Below are 22,254 nucleotides of genomic sequence, written 5' to 3'. Positions count from 1 at the left end.
CTGTCACTCTTTACTATATATTTTGATGTCAGATCTTAGGTTTGAGGAGTTACAGTATTGCAAATGATGAGTGCACGATCATCACTTACTGCATTGAGTTAAACGTGAGTTCAATGGTTGTGAGGAAAAATGTAGACAAGTTTCGATGACACTTTGGCTTGAAGAACCTGCTTAGAGCATTTGTGCTTGACAAGCATAAGTGTAAAAAGGCCAATTTATTAACATCGTGTAAACTCTGTCACATTTTAAAATGACATTTGGAATATTTACATTATCGGTGGTCTACTTCTCACTCTTGTCTATGTCAACATCTGGACGATTTCCATGCACGATGGAGACTATGGCATTCCCGGCCCACTGATATATCTGATCAACGGTGCTGCTCACCCCATTGGACCATCACCTCTACTTCAACTACAACTACGGACAAGACTTCATGCTCTGGGGTCGCCTGGGGGGCTCCTACCGAACACCCCTCAGCCCTGCTGGGGAAGGGGTCACATGAACATGTTCGCAATCTCACGGCAGGAGCCGCACAGACACAATGATGATGGGAGCTGCAGTCAGGGTATCAGGATATTCTTTTCTCATTTTAACCTCTCAGGGAGGTTTTTAGAGAGACCTGCGTCAAGAAACTGTTGCTTCAGTTACACCATCAGCCATCTGACCATTAATTTGAAATCCATGATAAAGAAGAAATATTTAATTTTCAAAACAGACTAGAGTATGAAATTATGCTTTTCTTCAAGTGTTCAGAATAACATGGTTAAATGCATTGGCTAGAGATAACAGGGCTGGGAATGAGGTCGAAATGATCCACGTTTGGGTAAAGTATAGTTGAGTAGTAATTTATTTTTCAGGCCTGTTTGTCCTGTTGTAATGCAGTCTCGGAAGTTGTGAGATGAATTGTAGATTTGTCTGAAAATGGCTGCAACTTGTGTTCTAAGTCTTTCAGCTTCCAGTGCTTGGTGTGTTTTCATGAAGGCTCTGCAGGGCGAGGTCTGTCCACTTCATCTCTTGTTCTTTCACAGACTCTGTGGATCCTCCATTGTCCTGCTCAGCCTCAGGCAGTTCACTCTAACAGAGAGCAGGGAAGGCAAGATGCCATAAAAAAAAAGAAGAGCAGGAGGCTCACGAGTTACATCAATCTCAGTTCAATATTTTATATCAGAATGATGGATCCCTGTACTCAAAACGTTTTATTCACAAACTGATTACATATTGGGTTTGTTTTGTGCTCACTAAACAGTAATGCCATAAATAAACTTCCGCATAAGCTGAATTAACAATAGTTTTTCAGAAACATCTCGTCCTCCGTGAAAACCAAATCTCGGTTCGAAATGTCGATAAGAAATTCCTGCACCTGACAAAAACAAACTCTGGGCACGTTGGTTCCTGCGAATGCTAACAGTAATCTGTGTGTAACGCTGCAGCACGTACCAGAGGGATCGTGACATCTTCATACGGCAGTTTGTCTTCCCTCCAGGCATCATCAGTGAGGTCCAGGACTCTCCCATCTCTTTGGATTTCACTGTCCATTCTCTGAGCAGGACCCCGGGTTAAGCTGCTCACGTCCTCTCCTCTGACAGTTAGCTTCAAGCTAACTGCAACACTTCACTGAATGTGGAAGAAGGTGGAGGTACCGTGTCAGACTCCACTGCTACCCTTAAAAATCTACTTGCAGTTAGCCAAACAAAGAATCAGAAAGCCACAGTAACACACGGTTTGCCAAAGTCTGTAAACAATAGGGTCTGAGTTTGGATTTGTTTAGAAATGTTTAGCCGTTTGAAAAGAGTAGACGCGGTAGTTGCACGTACAGTTGACGCTTGGTGATGATGTAACCAATGATGCCTTTCAGGCTGTGGGAAGATAACCGATTGCAAATAAAAGCAGATTCAGTTGTGTCGGTTAATGGCAGTTATAACCAGTGTGCAAAGGGATCCATAAAATTCAGGATTTGTAAAAGTAACTGTGGATTTTAACAAGTTATTGTATTTATGTACATCCCGCACACTGAATGATTTCCAATTTTTGATAAAATGTTGTCCCCATGACAACCGAGCAAACTCTATCCTCTGATGAAGACAGTGAGTTGAAAGATAGGGGGAAAGCCTGGGTATGATTATTTTTGTCAAACTACTGTTTGGAAAGTTAAGAATACATTCAGTCGGTCATCTAACCTAATGTTTCAGAGTTTCCATGGTAACCAGACGCTTCTTCCCTGAGCTCTGCTCTGGCTAACATAACCTCAAAGAGACAACGCAGATTGTTTCGTTGGTTTACTGCATTTGAAGGTAACTATATTAAGTTGCTAACTGGTTTCATTCAAATTGTTTTTAGTCAGTTAAAGTAAATCTGGAGCTCTAACGTGAGCTGACATTCCTTTAACTCTAGGAGATATAGCCGGACAATTAGCTTATCTTAGTTAAATATTTTAGCATAAAATAGCTTGCCACCATTTCACGCTTATCTACATAAGAGATATTTCCCTGTAGGTGTGACTCTTTTGGAGTATACATGTGAAACTTTCTCCAAAGATGTTTTTAACATCGAAGATATCTTAGCACTGTACCTTTAAATTCATTCTTTATAAACCACTTGCACACTTTTAAGGATTAAACTAAATCCTTATATGACTAAATATTTTCTTGATGATTTCAGAGGTGGTAATGGGGAACCGAAAATGAGAAGGAACCTCTGCATTCGTCAGTTTTACTGAAGACATACCAAAATTGAACTTGGTTTTGTGTAATCTTGTACTGAAGCTGAGGTTTGTGGATTCTGATATCAGTGTCTTTTTATAGGTACTGCAGTGATGTCAGCCTCTCAAGAGCAGCAGGTAGAAAATACAAAAACATGTGCCAGCCCTGGAAACCCGGTTTTCTCCTGCATGATGAATCCAGGAGTTAAAGATGTACTGCCAGCGCTGCGGGCAAGGCCCCAGAATCCCCTGTACAGGACCACTTCCAGAGACTACGGTCTGCTGTCTCCAACCTTTGAAAGCTCACCATGTACTTTCCACCCTAAATCACAAAGATTCTCTGAGGACCTGGCCAAGGGTGGGATGTATTGTGACAACTCCTTAAATACAGCCCTAGACCGAAGCAGAGTGTATGACTGTCCCAATTTACAGCACACCATCTAAATGCATAGTTGACATAGTGAAAAATCTTTGGTTCCATGATATTTTTAATGCGCGTGAAGTCTAGTTTAGAGTAGACCAGTCTAAATAAAACAGTGTAAATAGAAAAAGAATAACTATTCAGTTAATGCACAACCTTCCTATTTGATGATGAGCTAAAACCCTTTTATCACAGCATTAGGTAGGTTAAAAGGTCAGAGCCTGTGAGCTTTTTTCAATGTTTAAAGTTAATGAGAAATTATTTATTTTGAACATCAGCCATTTTTAAAATGATAATATTGGTGAATTCAGTGTTTATTCCCTGATTGTAGTGAAAGAACATAACCGGATTATATTTTGTTCTGGTCTGTCCCATTTATTCTACTGCTTATTGTGGATGCTTTTATTTACCCAGTTAAGTTTTTTAAATAATAATATTACCTATACCATCACATATGTGATTGGTAGTTCAGATGCCAAAATTCTGAGACATCAAATGGCCTGGAATTGTTAAACCACATTTGTTATGATAACATAGAGAAGGACTTTTAGACTGAGTTCAGTGGACTGCAGCCTGGAACATGGACCTGGACCCTGCTGTCACCCAGCCCACCTTCACTTCCCCTCTGCTGTATTATTCGGACCCAAAAGAACTTTAGTTAGTGTTGTTATGATGGTGTTAATAAATGTTAATAAAGATTTTGATGAACAATTAACTGATTCCCTCAGCCTTTTTTTAAATAATTCACGGCTGCAAGATATTATCACATTGATTCTGTATCTTACTGTTTTAGCACATCAGTGGGACTATGATTCCTATATAGATTCAAATATTCAAAGCTTTGACACCGTGTATTTTATAGAAATATTGTACTTGTCTCGTGCACGGTTTTATACAAATTTTCTTCAGCCTTCAACCAACATATTTTTTAATTTTTTTTTTTTTTTTAATCTCTGGATTGCGTTCGCTCACTTGTGGGACAGTTCAACTTCAGGGCACCATGTTTCCTTCTGCCTTCAGTTTCTGTTTTTGTAGGTATTTTATACCTTATAAAATCGTAGTAGCAGACTCGTTTGAAGTGTTCCTGTTGGTACAATATTGTAATGTAGCTACTTTATACAACTTTATAACCACGGTCCATTCATTTCACCTGATGCAATGTTGTTGTTGTAACTTGTTGCTTTTATCATTGCTTCTCACGGTCCTAATTCTGAAGGAATCTTCTCAAGGGGTTGTAGAAGTAATTTTCTTGTGTGTCTTTTCTGTTATAAAACAATACATACAGGTACGGAAACATGATAGGCCTACACCAAACAAAACAAAAATACTTTTTTCCAGGCAGCTTTTATTAGGTTACGTAATACATAATGTATAATGAAAAAAAGAAAAGAAAGAAAGCTTATGTTTTGTTAAAAAAAAAGGGCTCTTCGCTGTATGTTGACGTTGTCTTGAACAGAAATCCTCCTCCTTCTTTCGTCAGCCCCTCCTCCGCATCCACAGCTGATGATGGCCAGCCTTTTAACGTTAGGTGCCAACGCTACGGAACTTAGCAGGCAGTTAGCGGTGTAGCGTCGTCAAAATGTGTAAGAGGTCTTAGCTAACCGTCATGTGAATGTGCTGTTCTAGACAATAGCAAAGGTGTGTTGCAGAATATAGGCGGGCCATGTAAATGTGCCCCTGTAGTTCACCGGCGTTTGAGTCGCACGTTTAGGTCATCGGTTGTCACGTTAGCTAAGTTGTATGTTGTTTGACAGTACAGTCAGAGGAGTGCCAAGCTAACTGGCTAAGAGCTAGCGCTAGCTGGTTAGCTACCACACAACGTAGCTAGCTGGTTAGCTGCCTGTTATGTTAACTACTTTGGTTTGGCTCGCATGCGCTTGAATGCTGTTGTTTTTCAAGAGGTAAGAATGCTTCTAGGCTATACTTAAACCATTATAGTTTACTAATGGAATGATACGTGCGAGTTTGTGAGACTTGGTTATCCTTTGGAACTACTAACGTTACAATGCTTTCTTGGTGGGTGGCTAGCTTGCTAGCCAGCTAACCAAAAAGCTCTTGTTTGTCAACAATACTAAAATGTCTCAGACATTTAGTATACAATGAAATCATTGTTAATACACTGTGACTTTCTACTTAAACAGCACAACTTTACATTAAAAGAGTACGACAGTATAGTAGCTACTTTGCTTGACAGATGCAAAGCGATTTTGATTTGATTTTCTTAATTTTTTTTTCTTATCTCATGGGCTGCATCACTTCCGCCGGTTTTAAGCTTAGCTGCTGGCAGAATATGATCAGCTGTTAGACACTTAAATATCCCAGTTGCACAGACTTAATTTAGGGGCAGAGTTTCACTTTTTCTGTTTTGTTTGTGTCACTTCCACAGCTGTGCGTGCCCTGTACGACAACTGGACCTGAATCTTATGCTGTCTAAGATGTTCAGAGCTTTTCTAGTTGCATTGCCTGACTCCTCCTGGTCTATTTAACTAGCCATATATTATTACTCCCAAACCAATCCCACATCTCTGTTTGGCAACAGTATGATCATTTACACTGACTCCACCCAGCCCACTGGGGCAAGAGTCCCCCAAAACCAAGCTCTCAAAATGATATGGTAGTAGCCGCCTGGATCACTTTCTGTGGCTGCAGGAGCCTTGTAAGGGTTCTGCTCTTCCTTTCCTCCTCAAATCCCCTCCCTTCATTCTGGGAGACCCTCGCCAGTGTAATCTCAGGCACTGGAACCATGGGTAACAGCTGTGTGTGCCGGGAGGATAGTGACTTGGAGGATCATCACCATGTGTCGTCGAGGTCGATCCGAGGACAAGCTAGGCGGGTGGATCATGGTACAGGTGTAGGTTCTGATTCTGGAGAGGCTCGGAGCAGTCGGCCCAGGGACCCAGTAAGGCCACCACGTCGAGGACGAGGGCCCCATGAGCCACGACGGAAGAAGCAGAATGTGGATGGCCTGGTGCTGGACACACTGGCTGTCATCAGAACACTTGTAGACAAGTAAGTGTAGTAATGCTATTAATAATATAAGGATGAAGAGGAGAGGAGTCAAAGTGGCCTCAACAGTATTTGAATTAATATTTTGTAGTCTCAAAGACAGTGTCTGTGGTGAGTTCTGACAATGTCTCAGCCAGTTAAAGAAATTCGCGAACCAGGGTCATGAGAACACGTTGTAGAGTAAGGACCATAACAAGCAGGCACATGACCATCCTGATCTGTCATTAAAGATATTCTGTCCGTTAAAAATTTCATTACATTTTAAAATACTGTTGTCATTGACATGTAGATACTTATGCACATAAAGTAGTAGTAGTAGTAAGATGTGGAGGAGCATTAGGCCAGCAGCAGTGGCCCAGGTAAAGTTATCGAGGTACACAATCATATTTAATAGGTTTGTTGGCCACGGCATATTTGATCCTATATATATATATATATATATATATATATATATATATATATATATATATATATATATATATATAAAAAATATAAAAGATGGTTGCAATTTTGTCAACTAGAACAGTGGGGATCAAATGCCACAATCACACACACTCCACATTAGCTGCCCATGAAACTCAAACTCATTCCCACTCGAATCAGAAAAAACATAAAAAGATTGATTTTGTCAAGAAGCAGCATTACATGAGGTTCTTTATGGTCATGAACACATTAATATTCCATCTATGACTTTGACAAGAATGGTTGAAGGATTAGTGAAGTCTTGTATTATTTATTTATTTTATTTATTTATTTTTTTGGAACAAACAGTTGGACAGTACAATCTGACTTGCTGCAATGATGTAGCAAGATTTGTGTTGCTTGCTTAGGCGCTGGGGCACTTTCTTCAGTATCCTTCTCTTCCACTGAACTATCATTGTCTTGTGCAAAAATCTGTTCAGTGTGACCCCTGGAGGCTTTTCATCAGCATGGGTTTGGTTGGATTTGAGAACAAAATATGGACAGGATGTTGAGTGTGGCAGGATAGGATATATAATAGATATGACAAATTAAACTATAGATGTTAAAATAGGTTAATAGGTTGTAAATTATAGGCAGTGTAGTCTGTTACGTTTGTCTGGTTAATAGCCTAATCCTATTATTGACAGCAGGAACCTAGTAGTATTCCTAAAGTTTCTCAGCCTACCTTAAAAAAACAGTTTCAGTCTCCTTTCCATGAACCTGGCCACTAGAGCATCTCTAATCTCCCAGCATATTGTGTAGTCGTATTACTTGAATTCATGCATTAAAAAATGAAAGTAGCATTTGCTGAGAGAGACCATGTCCATCTTCACCTGCTTTTTGGCACAAAGAGTTTTCTGGACATCTCCATTATTTCATTTTTTTTAAATTAATTAATGCTGATTTATATCTACTGCGTTCCTTTGTGTACAACAATCCATATATACATTATTACAAGTTCTAGATTAGATTTGAAATAAACTAGACACTTTCTTCCACATGGCCTGTAGCTCTTATGATTGTTTGATCTCTTATTCATCATATTCTCTATCTGATCAAGCCACTTGTAAAACTGCCTGCATATCTTACTTTTCATGTACAGATTTTTCACTCGGCTCCACTGAAATTTATTCTAACAAAGTTTTGCCACACAGGTGAACTGTAATCGAACGTTTTAGCAGAACAAATGCTTGGATAAAACAGCTGCTGGCTGAAAAGTTGCCCTAACTTTGTTAATTAGTAACTGCATTTCAAGGTTGAGGATCAGTATTTGTGGCAGTTCTTGTAACATTTATATGGTGGAGACATTAATACCATGTCCTTTACTTGTTAGTTTTAAACCTTCCGAAAAGGGAGGCTCGTGGGGGAAAAAAAGCAGTCAAGGGGTGGACAGAAAACAGAAACATCTGAGAGTTAAATGCAATATAGTACAACTAACCCCACAACAATTAAAACCTTTGTGCAACTTCTAATGTTCAGTTTTTATTGACTTTCTGTCAAAGAGATGTTGATTAACACGTCCTTTTTGAAACTGTAGTTGCACTCTTGTATTGGATATGGTGCTAAAACATTTACCTTTTACTTGGTCAGTCGATCAACAGAAAATTAATTTCCCAGAACTATTTAATTAGTTTTTAAGTGAAAAACATCAAAATTTTGTTTTATATTTTCAATGGTGAAGAATATTATGGAAGATGGCTGTGTTATATTGCACACCAAATGTACATCAAGATATTAAAAGCTAACACTGGCTGCAGAATATAGTAGAAACATCACTTAATTAGAATACCGATAGATATTGCAATTACAATTTATGCTTGAACTTTTTTCTTTTGAATACTTATTTACCCCTGTATACAACATGCATGTATATTTCCAATTCTTTTTTCGCAGTTTGACTTAAGAATGAAAGAAAGTTCTGTCACAGTATTACTTGGTTGTGCTAGAAAATCTGAAGATTTAGCTGGCTGAGGTTATGGTTGTCAAAAAGAAAGCAGCTTTCTGCCTCGGATGAGCCATGACAAGCAAAAGTAAAAGCAGCATCATCAACAAAACCACCCATTGAAATAAATCTGTCACAGTTATATGCTTGCTTTAACCCCTCTGTAGGATAACATTACTGTGTATAGCCATTACTGCAATAACAGAAACCCAAAGTCTGAATCATTTGTTTATATTATTTCAGATGCAGTGATCAGAGCGTTATAAACACTTGAGATCTATTTGCTGGTTGAATGCTCTTACTGAGAAGCACCATGTCCATGTGTGTAAAGCATGCGCATAAATGCACATATCACTGAATGAGTTTGTGATGTATTGCATTCAGGTAAACACTCATAAACCAGGCTGTTATCATATCCTGTGGTCTGTTTGGTTTTTCAGTGACCAAGAGCCCCCTTACTCCATGATCACTTTGCATGAGATGGCAGAGACAGGTAAGGAAAAAAATAAAACACATATTTTCAAACAGAGCATACACTGAACATGGACTTATCAGCCAGCATCACCTTTTTTTATTTTTTTATTCAGAGGTTATAAAACATGAGCTCTACTCAAAAACAGTAATTTGACAAGGTAGCTAATGTTGTCTACACTGACAGAACCATGTCTTGGTTGGCTTTTAGTTCCGTGCACAACACCTCAGACATCAGGTTAAGTTCAGTTTCTTCAGGTTGAAATTAAACTAACTCAGTTTGACATATTTAGCCCCTTTGACAACCATTTGAAATATGTTGTGTTCAAAATTAGATCTAGCAGCAAGTGTGTTTGGTTTGGTTGAGCCATGTTCTGTTGTTAAGGAGAAACACAATTTTGATGACCAAAATGTACAAAGTATACATAAGTAGGATGGATGGGTCTGAAAGAGGTGTAAAAGAGTCCATTGATGTGAAACTGGGGAAACCTTCACCAAACAGAGGAGGTGGGCTGCATCACCACCTGTCTGCTGCTTACAAGCCTACTGTAATATTGCTGCCTCAGCATTTCTCCACCACACCCACTGGCCCAGGGAACATTACATCACCTGGGGAAGTGACATGGTCACGACTTACACTGCATACGTCATATGGTGGCCGCTACATGTAAACTTTGTTTAAATAGTATTTAAATATTCCTCTATTTTTCCTCTATTTTTTTTGCTACTTTCAGCAGCAAGTTAACAAAATATCACAGAGTTGCTGTATACATTTGTTGGACAGTAACTGACAATCCGATTCTTATTTGGATTTGTGTCTTTTCAGTTTATGTTTGCGTGTTTGTTGGGTGTGAGCTTTCTTGTGCATACGGTGAATGACTGTGTGTGTGAGTGGTTGTGTGTATGCTTATGTGGTAGCTTGTGTACGGGCCTTGTGTCATGCACATATGTTGTTTGATAGTCACATGGTGTGGTGTTGTGTGACTTCACAACAGCCAAGCTGGGTCTTAATTTGCAGATACTGAACCCTGAGGGCAGCCAAGCAGCAAGTCAGTCAGTCAGCCAGCCAGTCACTTTCTGTTAGACACGTTCTCCCATGAGACATTTGTCATGAGAGAGTGTTTGTTAATGTGTCATCTAATGAACAGAAAATGGGTGTTTTTACATTGTGCGGCATCCAGTACTCATAATCCAGGAGACTGTCTCATGAAGAGATTCCAGCACAGTTCAATTATCTTTGAATTATCTGGTTTCATTAAGACTTAACTGTGGCAATTTTTTGTTTTATCATAGAGACAAACTGCCAGAGAAGAAAGACAAAAGTCTTCAGATGAATAAACTGAAAAACAACGTAAACATAGATATAATGTAAAGTATTATCTGGTCTTCAATAACAACTGTGGCAAGAAAAAATTGAAAAAATTAAGTATCCATAGGTTTTTCCCAAACAGTGTCCCTGGCACAATCTATTATTTTGACCAATGGGGAAAAAAATCCTCCATCTGTTGAAATAAGCTGAAAGTACCTTAAGTGTTTTTCATATGTTCTTTGCATAAGTGAAAACAAACTCTACAGTATAGTTTAAGACTTGCAAAAGGTTTCACCTAGAAAAGCATATAAGAATACATAAATGGGTGGCATTTGATGCATACTTCAAACCCTGTGGTCTTGATATGCGTTTTAGGCATTGGGTTCTTAAAGATGTAATAGCTTACTACTCTTCCACTCGTGATAATGGCTTTTTAAACACCCTTCAAAAACATATAGCCTTGATAAGACAGATTTCTTAAGATATGTCCAGGTCAGAGACTATTTTAGTTCTGAAATTCAATAAATGGAGGATAGTGTAACTTACTTGGTCAGCATATTCACTGACTCACATAAGTTTAAAAATGCCAGACCTCTAATGTCACAACTATACAACAGGATACAAAATTCCAAAACCTACCCTACTGTCCATGTCAAACAGAAATGGGAGAAAGAATTGGGACTGGAGCTATCTGAAGATGATTGGAATGATAACACCACCAGCTCCAGGTCTTGGAGAGAGTTCTGTTGGAAGAACATAATACAATATTTTTTGAGTCCAAAATGAGAAATTATTCGAAGGGGTTATGAGGTGCAGGAATATTCCAGAGGCAGTGTGGGTTAAGGGAAAAAAAAAAAAAAGGCTGATCATTTTCATATTTTCTGTGCCTGCCCATTAATTTTTCCATATTGGTAAGAGACTGCTAAAGTAATAAGGAACACTTTTGGAAGAGAAATTGACTGCTCCTTTGTCACATTATACCTGGGCAAAATACCAGACAAACTCATGGCTCAGGATGAGCCACACATGCCTATAAGATTTAACCTATTACATGCTGTATGTGATTGAAAGACTCTTTTCCCTCAGCATAATGTTGTCCATGTGAGATGAACTTAGGGATAAAACCATATGATTTAAGACAGCATTTAAGTAAAATATTTTCTAGATGCTTTATGCAGCCAACCAGTGTCCTCTTTGATATAGTTGTATGTAATAGGATTTATGTGAATGGTCAGATGAGATCAATCAGTTGAACCTAAAATCTAACCTTTCTTCTTTCCTCTCTTAGATGATGGTTGGCTGGAGGTTGTCCAGTCCCTGATTCGAGTGATCCCATTGGATGATCCGCTTGGCCCTGCAGTGATCACCCTTCTGTTAGATGAGTGTCCCCTGCCCACCAAGGTTCGTGTCTTATGGATGGATGGATGGATGGATGGATGAATGAATGAGAGACAAAGAGCCAGGCTGGATTACCCACTGGGCAAAGTTGGCAACTGCCCAGGGGCCCCAGATCCCAAGTGGCCCCAAAAGCCACCCATTTCCATTGGTTTTGGCAATTCAATCTGTTTTGTATTCTGTGTGTGTGTGTGTGTGTGTGTGTGTGTGTGTGTGTGCGCTGCTGTGCTGCGTGGCGTGTGTGTCTTGTCTTGACATTAGACATTCTAGAAATTATTCTCATCTTTGGTTTCCAATTTTTTTCACGTTGAAGAACTGAATCCATCACAAATCCAATGATCCACATTTAGCGGGTTGTTGATACTCCTCAGGATCTGTTGTTGTTAGACTAATTCTACACAACTAAAAATCTGGACCTGCAGGAAAAAAAGGAAGTAACAGCAGCAGCAGTTTAGACCTGCAGGTGTAGACATGTTGATGTCACCAACTACAGGCAGTTTGTTACACCTGAAGGTTTTTGTGTATAAGTGTTTGAGGTTTTACATTTGCCATGTCTAACTATTGGATAAAGTGTAATATAGAACATAAAATATCATTGAGTCATATGAACATTAAGTACTTATATAAAAATTGAAACTCATCTTATTCAGCTCCAAAAAACCTTCATTACCACTCCTCTTTTTATTTTTATTACTTTACCCTCTGCTTTCCACCCCAACTTTGAAATCTGGTTAGGCCCCCATCTTCCCTGTCCAAAGTAACCTGAGGACATACCATGAGAGTCTGAACATTATGAACTCTGTACTCTTTCCGATATTCAGCAAAATATTGCCACACTTATCAAAACACGTTTTCAGGTTCAAAAATCTAAAATGTAAAGCTTAAAACACATACACAAACAGCTGCTATAGAAAGTAAAAAAAACTGCGCTTGTAACATTTAAAAAATGCAGAAAGTATTCCTTTCCTTCATCATCCTTCACCAAAATAGATGTTTACATCTACACACTTAAACTTATGCTTCTCTTACTTGTCTTTTGTACCACTGGCAAAGGCAGGACTTACTGGCACTGTGGCTCTGCAGCTGGTTGATACTGATTGATCAGGTTTCTGGTGCATCAGGGACACACAATAAAGTAAATTTAATTGTCTTGATGTTATCTCTCCAGCTGTTGGGTCTGACAATCACCTCTGTGTTTCCTCGCTAGCAATAGCAAGTGTCTGTGTGTGCACAATCACGACTGTATTTTAACCCACCCTTGATTTTATTACTTTGTATCTTGACCTGTTTTGCAGCATTATCCATTGCAAACTTATATTGATTTTGAAATCTTCAGACATGTCATCTCTCCATCCTCTCCAACTTTTTGAATTGTTTCATAAAAACTATGTGTGTGTGACCTTCATTAGAGTAACTAGTCCATATCCTCTTTTTAGGATGCTCTCCAGAAGCTCTCTGACATGTTGAGTTTGAGTTCGGCTGTAGCACAACAGGACGCCCTAAACCCTGCTAAACACAGAAACACAACAGCTGTCCTAGGGTGCCTGGCAGAGAAACTGGCTGGTACAGTCCACACCACATACACATTTGAAATTTTTTTTTTTTTTTTTTTTTTTTTTAAGTAAATCCTTGACTTAAGGATTTAAAAAAATATTTAAAAAAATATTCTTGGTCGGCATGTTACTTGCGCTAACACAAACTCAGACACTGATTGTGAACAAGTGATAACACGAACACACACAACAACGTGTGTGTGTTCGTCTTTACATCAACTTTTTCAATTCCTAATTCTATGTTAAAGGGGTAGTTTGTTTGGGAGTAATTTTTCACTATTTGTCTATAATTTTTTCTCTCTCTCAGGACCAGCCAGTATTGGCCTATTGAGCCCTGGAACCCTTGAGTACCTTCTAGAGAGCTTGGTGAGGGAACATACACACACCCAATTATGGCAGTCTGTATTTTGTGGAAAGGTGTAACATTAAATTGCTTGATTTTAATTTGCGACATGTTACCCATGGATGTCGTGTTGGTAGGATGATCACTTTTCTTGTGATACCTCAGCAACTAAAATACTTTTTTGTTTACAAAAAATAAATCCAAAGTAAATCTTTTTTTTTTAAATTTTTTTTATTTTCTTACATGCTGTTTTAATTCCTGTTAATACATATTAAACATCAATTATTTTTTTTTTTACATACGTAATATATTAAAGTCTAACATTTGTTGATGCATTGTGGTTGCTTAACTGATGAGGTGTGACATCTTTCATCGTTAATGCTTCAAATGAAGGTATGATGGAAAATCATTTGATCATGTCCATCATTGAGAGTGGTGTGGTTATCAACAGGTAGACTTTCTGTTTTTACCACTCTTGTACTTCTTCTCAAATTGTTCTTGCTATTCATCAGATAAGAGCCTCACTGTCATCTGATCCACTCTGCTTTACTGTACGTTTCAAAGCTATAAGGATGCCAGTTCTGCAGTTGCGGTATTTCAAAATGACCCAACAAAGCAACATAAATTATCCAAATGTAGACAGTTTTTTTGAACAAAATAAGTACTAAGTGGCCAAGTTTAGTGAAAAAACACTATGCACTTGCTTCACCGTTACATTTAACCTTCCAAAGTTGCCTTTTTGCAATGTCTTTTAATATGAAACAGTTGCTGGAAGTGTTGAGATGTTTGGAAAGAAAGAACAAGAGTGAGTCAGAACACAGTTTTTTAATAAGTCTTATGTACATGAATGTCAGTGACTTTTTTGCAAGAGCTAAGAAATACATGTAAGTAAATTTTCTTTGTTAGGTTTATCCTGGAAGGTAGACATATTGATGGTTGTGAAGTCAATAAATTTAAGTTGTTGTGAAACTGTTGCACATGACATGTCAGACTGTCAGTTTCAGAGGGTTACAAAACTTTGTTTCAGCTGACATTTATCCATGGAAGCATGCTCACTATGAAATCATAACACCAGCCATAATTAGCGTCCAGACTGTATCTGAACAGTTACACATTTTTTTGTTCTTCAGGCTTTGAGGTTCAGCACATTCAATTTGAAATAACACAATGGACACTATATTAAAGTGCCAAGTCTCAGCTTTAATTTGAGTAAGTTTACATCAATATAGAAAGACCTGTGTGGCAGATTTAACCCTTTAAACACATAATGCCCAAATTGCAGCGTTTTAAAGGTCTAGGCAGTATATTGAGACCACCTGTACTGTATTGTTATTGTATGTTTCGGTGAAGGGAAACGTTTTTGTCAAATTAATCAAATGAAAAATTCCACACACTGATGACCTTTTCTTTTGTCTTTCTCTAAATCTCCCTCCAGAGTTCAGAGGCCCACCCTACTGTCATGCTGTTTGCTCTCATTGCTTTGGAGAAGTTCTCCCAGACCAGTAGGTTCACTCAATGTATCATAAAACCATTTCAAAATAAAGATTACTGATGAGACAAGGGAACACTAGTGACCCCCTTGCAAAAAAATATAGAAATAAGATTGAGCAGAGATGCTTGTTGCTTTGATAAGATCACTTTCAAGCTGATAAGCTTTTGCATATGAAATATTATGCTGTGAGATAGAGAAAGGATGGGCTGCACTTCTGACTTAACAAGTAGGTCTTTGGAGATGCCACTAGCTAGCTAGTTTCTGTCAGGTTAGCTTACACTGCTGTAACTTTTTCTTTATGATTTCAAATTTTTGTTGTGTTATTTATTTAGTCATTCCTTCTCACCCTCGCTTCTTGCCCCCAGGTGAGAACAAACTGACAGTGTCCGAGTCATGTATCAGCAATCGACTTGCTGTCCTGGAGTCGTGGGCAGAGCATCCCGACTACCTGAAGAGGCAGGTTGGATTCTGTTCACAGTGGAGCCTTGACAATCTGTGTGAGTATTCCCATGTTTTCAACGTTGTATTTTTGTGTAGGATCACAGGCTGAAGAGACAGTGCCATTCTCCTTAATTAGATATATTTTTTGTGTGAGTCAGGGAAGAAAGAAATGTGATGCTAATTGCTCTGTTGTCCCCTGTCCAGTCCTTAAGGAGGGTCGTCAGTTCACCTATGAGAAGGTCAACCTCATTAATATTAATGCCATGCTCAATAGCAACGATGTCAGCGAGTACCTCAAGATATCCCCCACTGGACTAGAGGTTAGTCTGTATGTGTAGTCCATGAGAATAGCCACATTTATTAGAAATCAGGGATTTCCATGTGATTAGTAGATGATCCACTCATTCAGTAAACTATTGATGCATCAATACTTTATACCCCTTAAAGTAATAGACAGTTTTCTCAAGTGTATATATGTAATCAGAATACCCTTTACTCCTTTCATCAGGCACGATGTGATGCTTCGTCCTTTGAGAGCGTGCGTTGTACATTCTGCGTGGACTCAGGCGTGTGGTACTACGAGGTGACAGTCATTACTTCAGGCGTGATGCAAATTGGATGGGCCACCAAGGACAGCAAGTTCCTCAACCATGTAATCCTCTTCAGTATGTTTACTGTTCAGCCTTTCCACATTGTGGTTTTCTGCAGACAAATACTTAAGCATTTTGTGTATGTGTGTGTTACAGGAGGGTTATGGAATAGGAGATGATGAATACTCATGTGCGTATGATGGCTGCAGGCAGCTCATCTGGTACAACGCTCGCAGTAAACCTCACTCTCACCCCTGCTGGAAAGAGGGTATTCACTAAACACGCACAGTTATTACTTAGGACTACAATTTTTTTAAATTTATTACTACTCCACTAGAAAGAAATTTTGAAATTGTTGTCACTTTGAACAGTACAAGGGAGGGGACACCACGCTTTAAATGTCAGACTCATGCGTTTAGACGATGATTTATTGTTTTTGGTGTCTTTTAATTGTTTGTGATTTTAGTGCCCACACGCTGCTGTCACCACCAGCATTCAGGCTCTGATTTACCTCCAACATGGAGGGATAATATTAATAATAGCATGCCAAGGCTTTATTCTGCTGCATGTGTGTTGCGTGTATGTGTCCTGTTTAGGAGATGCCATTGGCTTCTTGTTGGACCTCAGCAAGAAGCAGATGATCTTCTATCTGAACGGACATCAGCTGCCACCAGAGAAACAGGTCTTCTCATCAGCCACGTAAGTCCACACACAAAGTCACCTTCTGAATTTCTTTTACTTTTTCTATGGGTTTTTTTTTTTCCCCGTTGCTCTGGTTTCAGTGGCAAGTCCCCCTCATTCAATTCCTTCCTCTCTCCATCTCTGCTTCCTTTTCCCCTCCTTCCTTCCTTCTTTGCTTTGCTTTTCCCTCTTCTTTCTTCTGTCCCTCCTTCTCTCAACTAAAACCCCTTCTTTCCTTCACCTATGTCTCATAGGTCGGGTTTCTTTGCTGCTGCCAGCTTTATGTCATACCAGCAGTGTGAGTTTAACTTTGGGGCCAAGCCTTTCCGTCACCCACCTTCTGTCAAGTTCAGCACCTTCAATGACTTTGCTTCACTGCTGCCCAGTGAAAAGATTATCCTACCCAGGTAAGAAGTGATTTTTTTAAATTAATGGCCTTGTCTACAATAGACGACACACTGGGAAAGCCATATGTAATCTTGTTTTCTTTCCCGACTGTCCTCTGACCAGTGAATCATTTGTTTGCACACAGTGTTCAACACGTAGGTATGGCATGATACAAACATGACTCATTTTTTGGAGTTGTTCCAGTGTACATAGAACATTTTCATCACTCTTTAATTTGTTGGCTACATTAAAGCAGCTCTTCAGACTTTATTTAGAACCATTAGATTTAGTGAAATCAACAGAGCAATATCTTTGCATCACCTTTATAGTATAATGTTCCACTATGCCACACACCTTTCTTATGGCAGGCACTTAGTTATGTCTCTCTCTCTGTTCAATTAAAGGTTTCCAGTAAACCGTGGCAGTGACCCAGCATCCTCAATACTCCACCAACATGAAATGCACCTATTAATGTTATTTATCATGCTTGTGTTTGACAAGACCAAATGTCTGCCATGTGACAGATCTGTGGCTGTGGGATAAATACCATCTTTGGGAAGTTTAAAATGTTCACATTTTTGCTGACTCTGTGTTGAGGTTTTTGACCAAACTCTTAAGTGAATCCAGTACAACAACAACCAGTGTCAACAAAAACTGAACATCAGAAGCTAATCTATTAATCTAAAAGAAATAAATGATTGCAAGGTTTTTTCTTAAAACTCAGACATCAAAACTGATATTTACCTACTTATTTAAAAATTGGCAATTGGATCTTAAAATTATGACATGTGGTATAAGCACTTGAATAAAGTGACATAGCATACAGCAGGAAATGTAGCTAAACCTACATTTTTGCAATTTTTGTTTCATTGCATCATTTACTCTCTGGAGAATAAATACAGTGTATGAGTGAACCTTGTGAAGTAGTCATAGTTCTGTCATAGCTTTGCCTTACTGCAGTTAAGTTATTTAATCGCTATAAAAACCAATTTGTATTAATATAAATAAGAAACCAGTGTTCAAATAGGGTAATTAAGTATGGACTTGCCACAAAAGTACATCATGCTGATCTGCAGTTCTTAAGGGTCATTTTTGACCTCAGAAGAAAACAAAATTTAAATACATGCCTGTAAGTAAAAATCTTCATTTGTTTTTTTTGTTTTTTTTTTGTGTGTGTGTGTGTGTGTGTTTCCCAGACACCGGCGTCTGGCCTTACTAAAGCAGGTTAGCATCCGAGACAACTGCTGCACGCTGTGTTGTGACGTTATGGCTGACACGGAACTGCGGCCCTGTGGACATGGGTACGTGCAATTTAGGTTTTTAAACTTTTTTCAGATTTATCAAAAATCAAAAACTGAAATCCTTTTTTTTTTTTTTTTTTTAAACTCCTTGCTGTTGCACTTCAAAATTTTCGTTAGATGTTGTAGATCTTGTTTGCTTTAATTTTTGAAATGTGTCTAGAAATTCATTGGAGTCCACCTGTGGCAAATTGAATTGACTGGACATAGTTCAGAATGGCAAACAACTGCGTTATAAGGTCCTACAATTCACACTGCATGTCAGGACAAAAACCAAACCATGAAGTCCGAGGAACTTTCTGTAGACCTCCGTGATAAAATAGTGGTGAGGCAAGGCATAAATCAGAGCAAGGATATAAAACTATTTCTAAAGCTTTGAGTGTTCCCAGGAGTACTGGGCGAGAAGAATCTTGGTCAGGGTCAGGGAGGTGACCAAAAACCCAACCGCTTGGGTTGATTCTGATTCTGACGAGACCTAATTTGAACCCTTTGGAACACTATGTCGGGGACCTAGGTAAGACAATGCTTGTGATTCCTTTAGATGAGCCACAGCACATTTCAGAGGCGGATCTCTGCTCTGCTCTGCTAAAAATAAGCGCAAACTCTATTTTTGATGGAAACTGTATCAAGCTTCAAAGAGCAGATTGAGCCGGGCAGGAAGTTAGACACAGGAATGGCCCAGAGCATCTGGTCAATTGTCCTAATAAAACACCCTGTGCAGACTCCCGATCGGAAAAATGACCAAATCAACAAGTGAACAAATTCAGACAGACACAACGCTCTGCTTATGAAATGCTCCCGGTGGGGTGTGAAGCTGTGCAGAGCATGGAACGAAAAAGCGCTGCAGACGTGACGTCATAGACCCATGCCCGGTGGAATCCAGGGGTTAGGCAAAGCTTGTAGAGACTTAACAAGAAGACTGGAAGCTGATTTTTCATAAATTTACAAAAACTTCTAAAAACATGTTTTCATTTTGTCGTCATGGGTCTTTCATTATTGATTGATGGGCAAGGGAGAAAGAAATTGATTGCTGTTTTTGACCGTTTACAATTAAATCTACAATTATATATACATATGTGTGTGTGTGTGTGTGTGTGTGTGTGTGTGTGTGTGTCTATCTAGCTAGCTAGCTTTGTGTGCCCAGCATTTTTTATGAATGGATGATAAAATCTTCTTTTATGTTGTGTGTTCCTCTATCTTCTTGCAGTGGTATGTGTATGGAGTGTGCCTTACAGCTAGAAACGTGCCCCCTATGCCGCCAGGACATCCAGACACGAGTCAGACTCATTGCACATGTATCCTGACACACTTCCTGCCCGTCCTGCAGTACGGAGAGACACACAAGCCCTACAGCCGCCTCCTCCTCCTCTAATCCCCTCTCACCCAGCAGGGCTGTGAGGACAGTGCCACAATGCTGTGATGACGGCAGAACTTTGAGTTCTGGTCCGAAGAGGCAACGATGGAGGGGTGGAGAAAAGACATAGAGGAAATGAGAGGAGGGGAATCAAACCACAGCTGGATCCCCAGGAGCATTCCCTCATTTACCTATATCTCCTCTTTTGTATTCTTCTGACAAGTCACTGCAGAAGCTGGGCCAAGAATTGTCAACTTTCTACAGATGGTGTGTTTTTCAGACAAAAAGAGTAGACATGAGGGGCAGAAACAATTTTGCCAGATTAGACAGAACAAACTTGTCGTCTGCAAGCCCCTCCATAGAGTTATCAGACATCCTTTCAGATAAAAGGGTCTCACTGCGCTTCAGCTGGGCTTTCAGCACAGAGCCTTCTACTCTTTAATCCCATCACCGTCATGCACATGTCTGCAGATCTGAAAGGGCTGGACAGCTGAAAATAACACAGCCTGTAGTACAGTATTAAGGTACAGATAAATTTGAGATGTATCATACTGTCATGTTTTTGGGTATAGATATGCGAATTGTGTTGTTCTTGAGGTAGCATTTTCATTCTCTTTTCTCAAGGTTGTACCAAAACCTATCCATTGATCAGCTTCACTGTCTGTACTGAATGATCGCCAGTGGTAGTGTTTTCCCTCAGAAAAAGATGCCAGAGTTTAAAAGTTGCAGGATTATTCCCTAGAGTTCAGTTTTCTGATTCTTTTTACGCAAGTTGTTAAAAATCAAATCATCTGTTATACAAGAGAGAAAGTTATTGGCATAATTCTTGTTTTCCAACCAGTATAAAAACTACATACTTGAAGCTGTATTAGGACTAACTTATTTTTAGCATGGCTGACCCTGCTGCTTTTGGTGCTGTATTTTCTTTGCTCAAATGTTTCTTTCCAAAGGTCTCAGTCATGTATGTCACAACCACAACAAATAAATACACAGGGATTAAAATTTACAGAAAGTTAGTGGTTAAATTAAATCACATGTTTTTCCCCCTGGTTATTGTTGCATATATCTAAGGAACCAGTGGAGGGGGGGGGGTATACAATTGAATTCCCACCATCCCCCTCTGAATTTATCTTGGATTGCTGGATTGCAGCAGTATAACGAAGTCTTAATTTTTGCTTGTGATTACAACCGCATGTCTGTATTAAGATAACTATTTTCAAATCCACAACATGTGATTTAATTTTTTATTATAAATGATGCTGAACGCTGATGTAAAAACTTGGCTAAGAAGTACAACAGGTTTTTTTTATTGACATTGTTTTGATCAGCTGATCAGTAAATCCTCTGAAACAAATGTGAAATGTTTTAAGTAAAATGTCTTTCCTTAATATCGGTTTACAAAATATCCCAGGGTCATTTGCAAGATGTGTAATTTTGGATCTGTTTTGGCAATGAAATACTTGACATAAATTAGCAAAGAAACTAACCACAGCACAGCGACATGACCTAAACTGTGAGGGCTTCAAAAAAAATGTGTTTGTTTCATTTGCTACAAATCACTGCATTCTTAGTGAGATTATTTGCACACATGACTGATCTCATCAAAACAAGTTTGTCATATCGGAGGTGTATCTTCCACGTGACTGGTTCAGATTCAGAAACGTGGTTTACCTCCGTGCTTTATATAATACAGGACATCCCTCTGCTCTCATTTTGCCATTTCGTCATCTCCCTACGTGTTTGACCTCGTGTTTTTCTTGTTTTTCTGTCTATCCTTTACTTGAAGCATCTCTGGGTTGACTGGTATTTGTCCTTTGGAAACAGGTGATGAAATGAACATACGAGAGATTGCAATTCAAGAAAAATTCAATTTATACAATTTAAAAAAATTCAGTGATATTTCAAATTAAAACACTGAATATTTTTGAATTTATTTTGGACAAATTGTTTATGAAAGAGCTCCTACTCCACTAAATTGCATGAACAAGATCTGTAAAACCCTTCAGGTTATACTGGAATGATTGATTAACGATAACACGCATCTCTCAGTAATGCAAATGACTGGTCTGTTCTCTGTTTACTACCTTGTATTTCCTGGAGCACCTTCTACATGAAGGTGAGAGAAATTATATGGTTGTTACTATGGTTGGAGATAAACTTCTCGATTGTAAAGAATAAGTTGTGAGCTGTATTTAAACATCTATAAAGGAATTTTGCTCCAGAAAAAAGGTGTGATTTATTGAAGAATTGCTGTTTCCTGGATTGTGATATTTGTAATGTATGTTCGTGTGATTTCTTTTTTTTTTTTTTTTTTTTTTTTTTTGGGTATGACTGAGTGGTGCTTATCTACATCTCAGATGTCCTGGTAAAATGATCATAAATCCTTTAATGCTTTATGTTCTATTGTT

The 22,254-nt window shown here is 38.8% G+C and overlaps 2 protein-coding genes across 4 annotated transcripts; one reads left to right on the top strand and one right to left on the bottom strand.

The window, feature by feature from the left end:
• Positions 1-827: 827 nt before the first annotated feature.
• anapc13 (anaphase promoting complex subunit 13) lies at positions 828-1,876 on the bottom strand. The gene is made up of 3 exons (XM_040133223.1): positions 1,818-1,876; positions 1,441-1,617; positions 828-1,077 (listed from the first exon to the last, which is right to left on the bottom strand). The coding sequence occupies exons 2-3, from the start codon at positions 1,537-1,539 to the stop codon at positions 952-954; spliced, it is 225 nt and encodes a 74-aa protein (XP_039989157.1). The 5' UTR covers positions 1,540-1,617; positions 1,818-1,876; the 3' UTR covers positions 828-951.
• A 2,728-nt stretch (positions 1,877-4,604) lies between these two features.
• Positions 4,605-22,135, top strand: rspry1 (ring finger and SPRY domain containing 1). Of its 3 annotated transcripts, none has more exons than XM_040133431.1 (15): positions 4,605-4,760; positions 5,509-6,131; positions 8,973-9,025; positions 11,601-11,713; positions 13,144-13,270; positions 13,568-13,626; positions 15,039-15,105; positions 15,461-15,592; positions 15,741-15,856; positions 16,045-16,188; positions 16,283-16,394; positions 16,723-16,825; positions 17,062-17,214; positions 18,391-18,495; positions 19,700-22,135. In XM_040133431.1, the coding sequence occupies exons 2-15, from the start codon at positions 5,734-5,736 to the stop codon at positions 19,794-19,796; spliced, it is 1,779 nt and encodes a 592-aa protein (XP_039989365.1). In that variant the 5' UTR covers positions 4,605-4,760; positions 5,509-5,733; the 3' UTR covers positions 19,797-22,135. The 3 variants fall into 3 exon arrangements, with proteins under 3 accessions (XP_039989365.1, XP_039989364.1, XP_039989366.1); XM_040133430.1 differs by having other exon boundaries at positions 4,605-5,023; XM_040133432.1 differs by having other exon boundaries at positions 4,626-4,705.
• Positions 22,136-22,254: the final 119 nt, after the last annotated feature.

The sequence above is a fragment of the Xiphias gladius genome, chromosome 8, assembly GCF_016859285.1.
Source record: "Xiphias gladius isolate SHS-SW01 ecotype Sanya breed wild chromosome 8, ASM1685928v1, whole genome shotgun sequence".
Classification (NCBI taxonomy): domain Eukaryota; kingdom Metazoa; phylum Chordata; class Actinopteri; order Istiophoriformes; family Xiphiidae; genus Xiphias; species Xiphias gladius.
The sequence above is the reverse complement of the archived record's forward strand: the minus strand, read 5'-3'. Positions and strand labels throughout refer to the sequence as shown.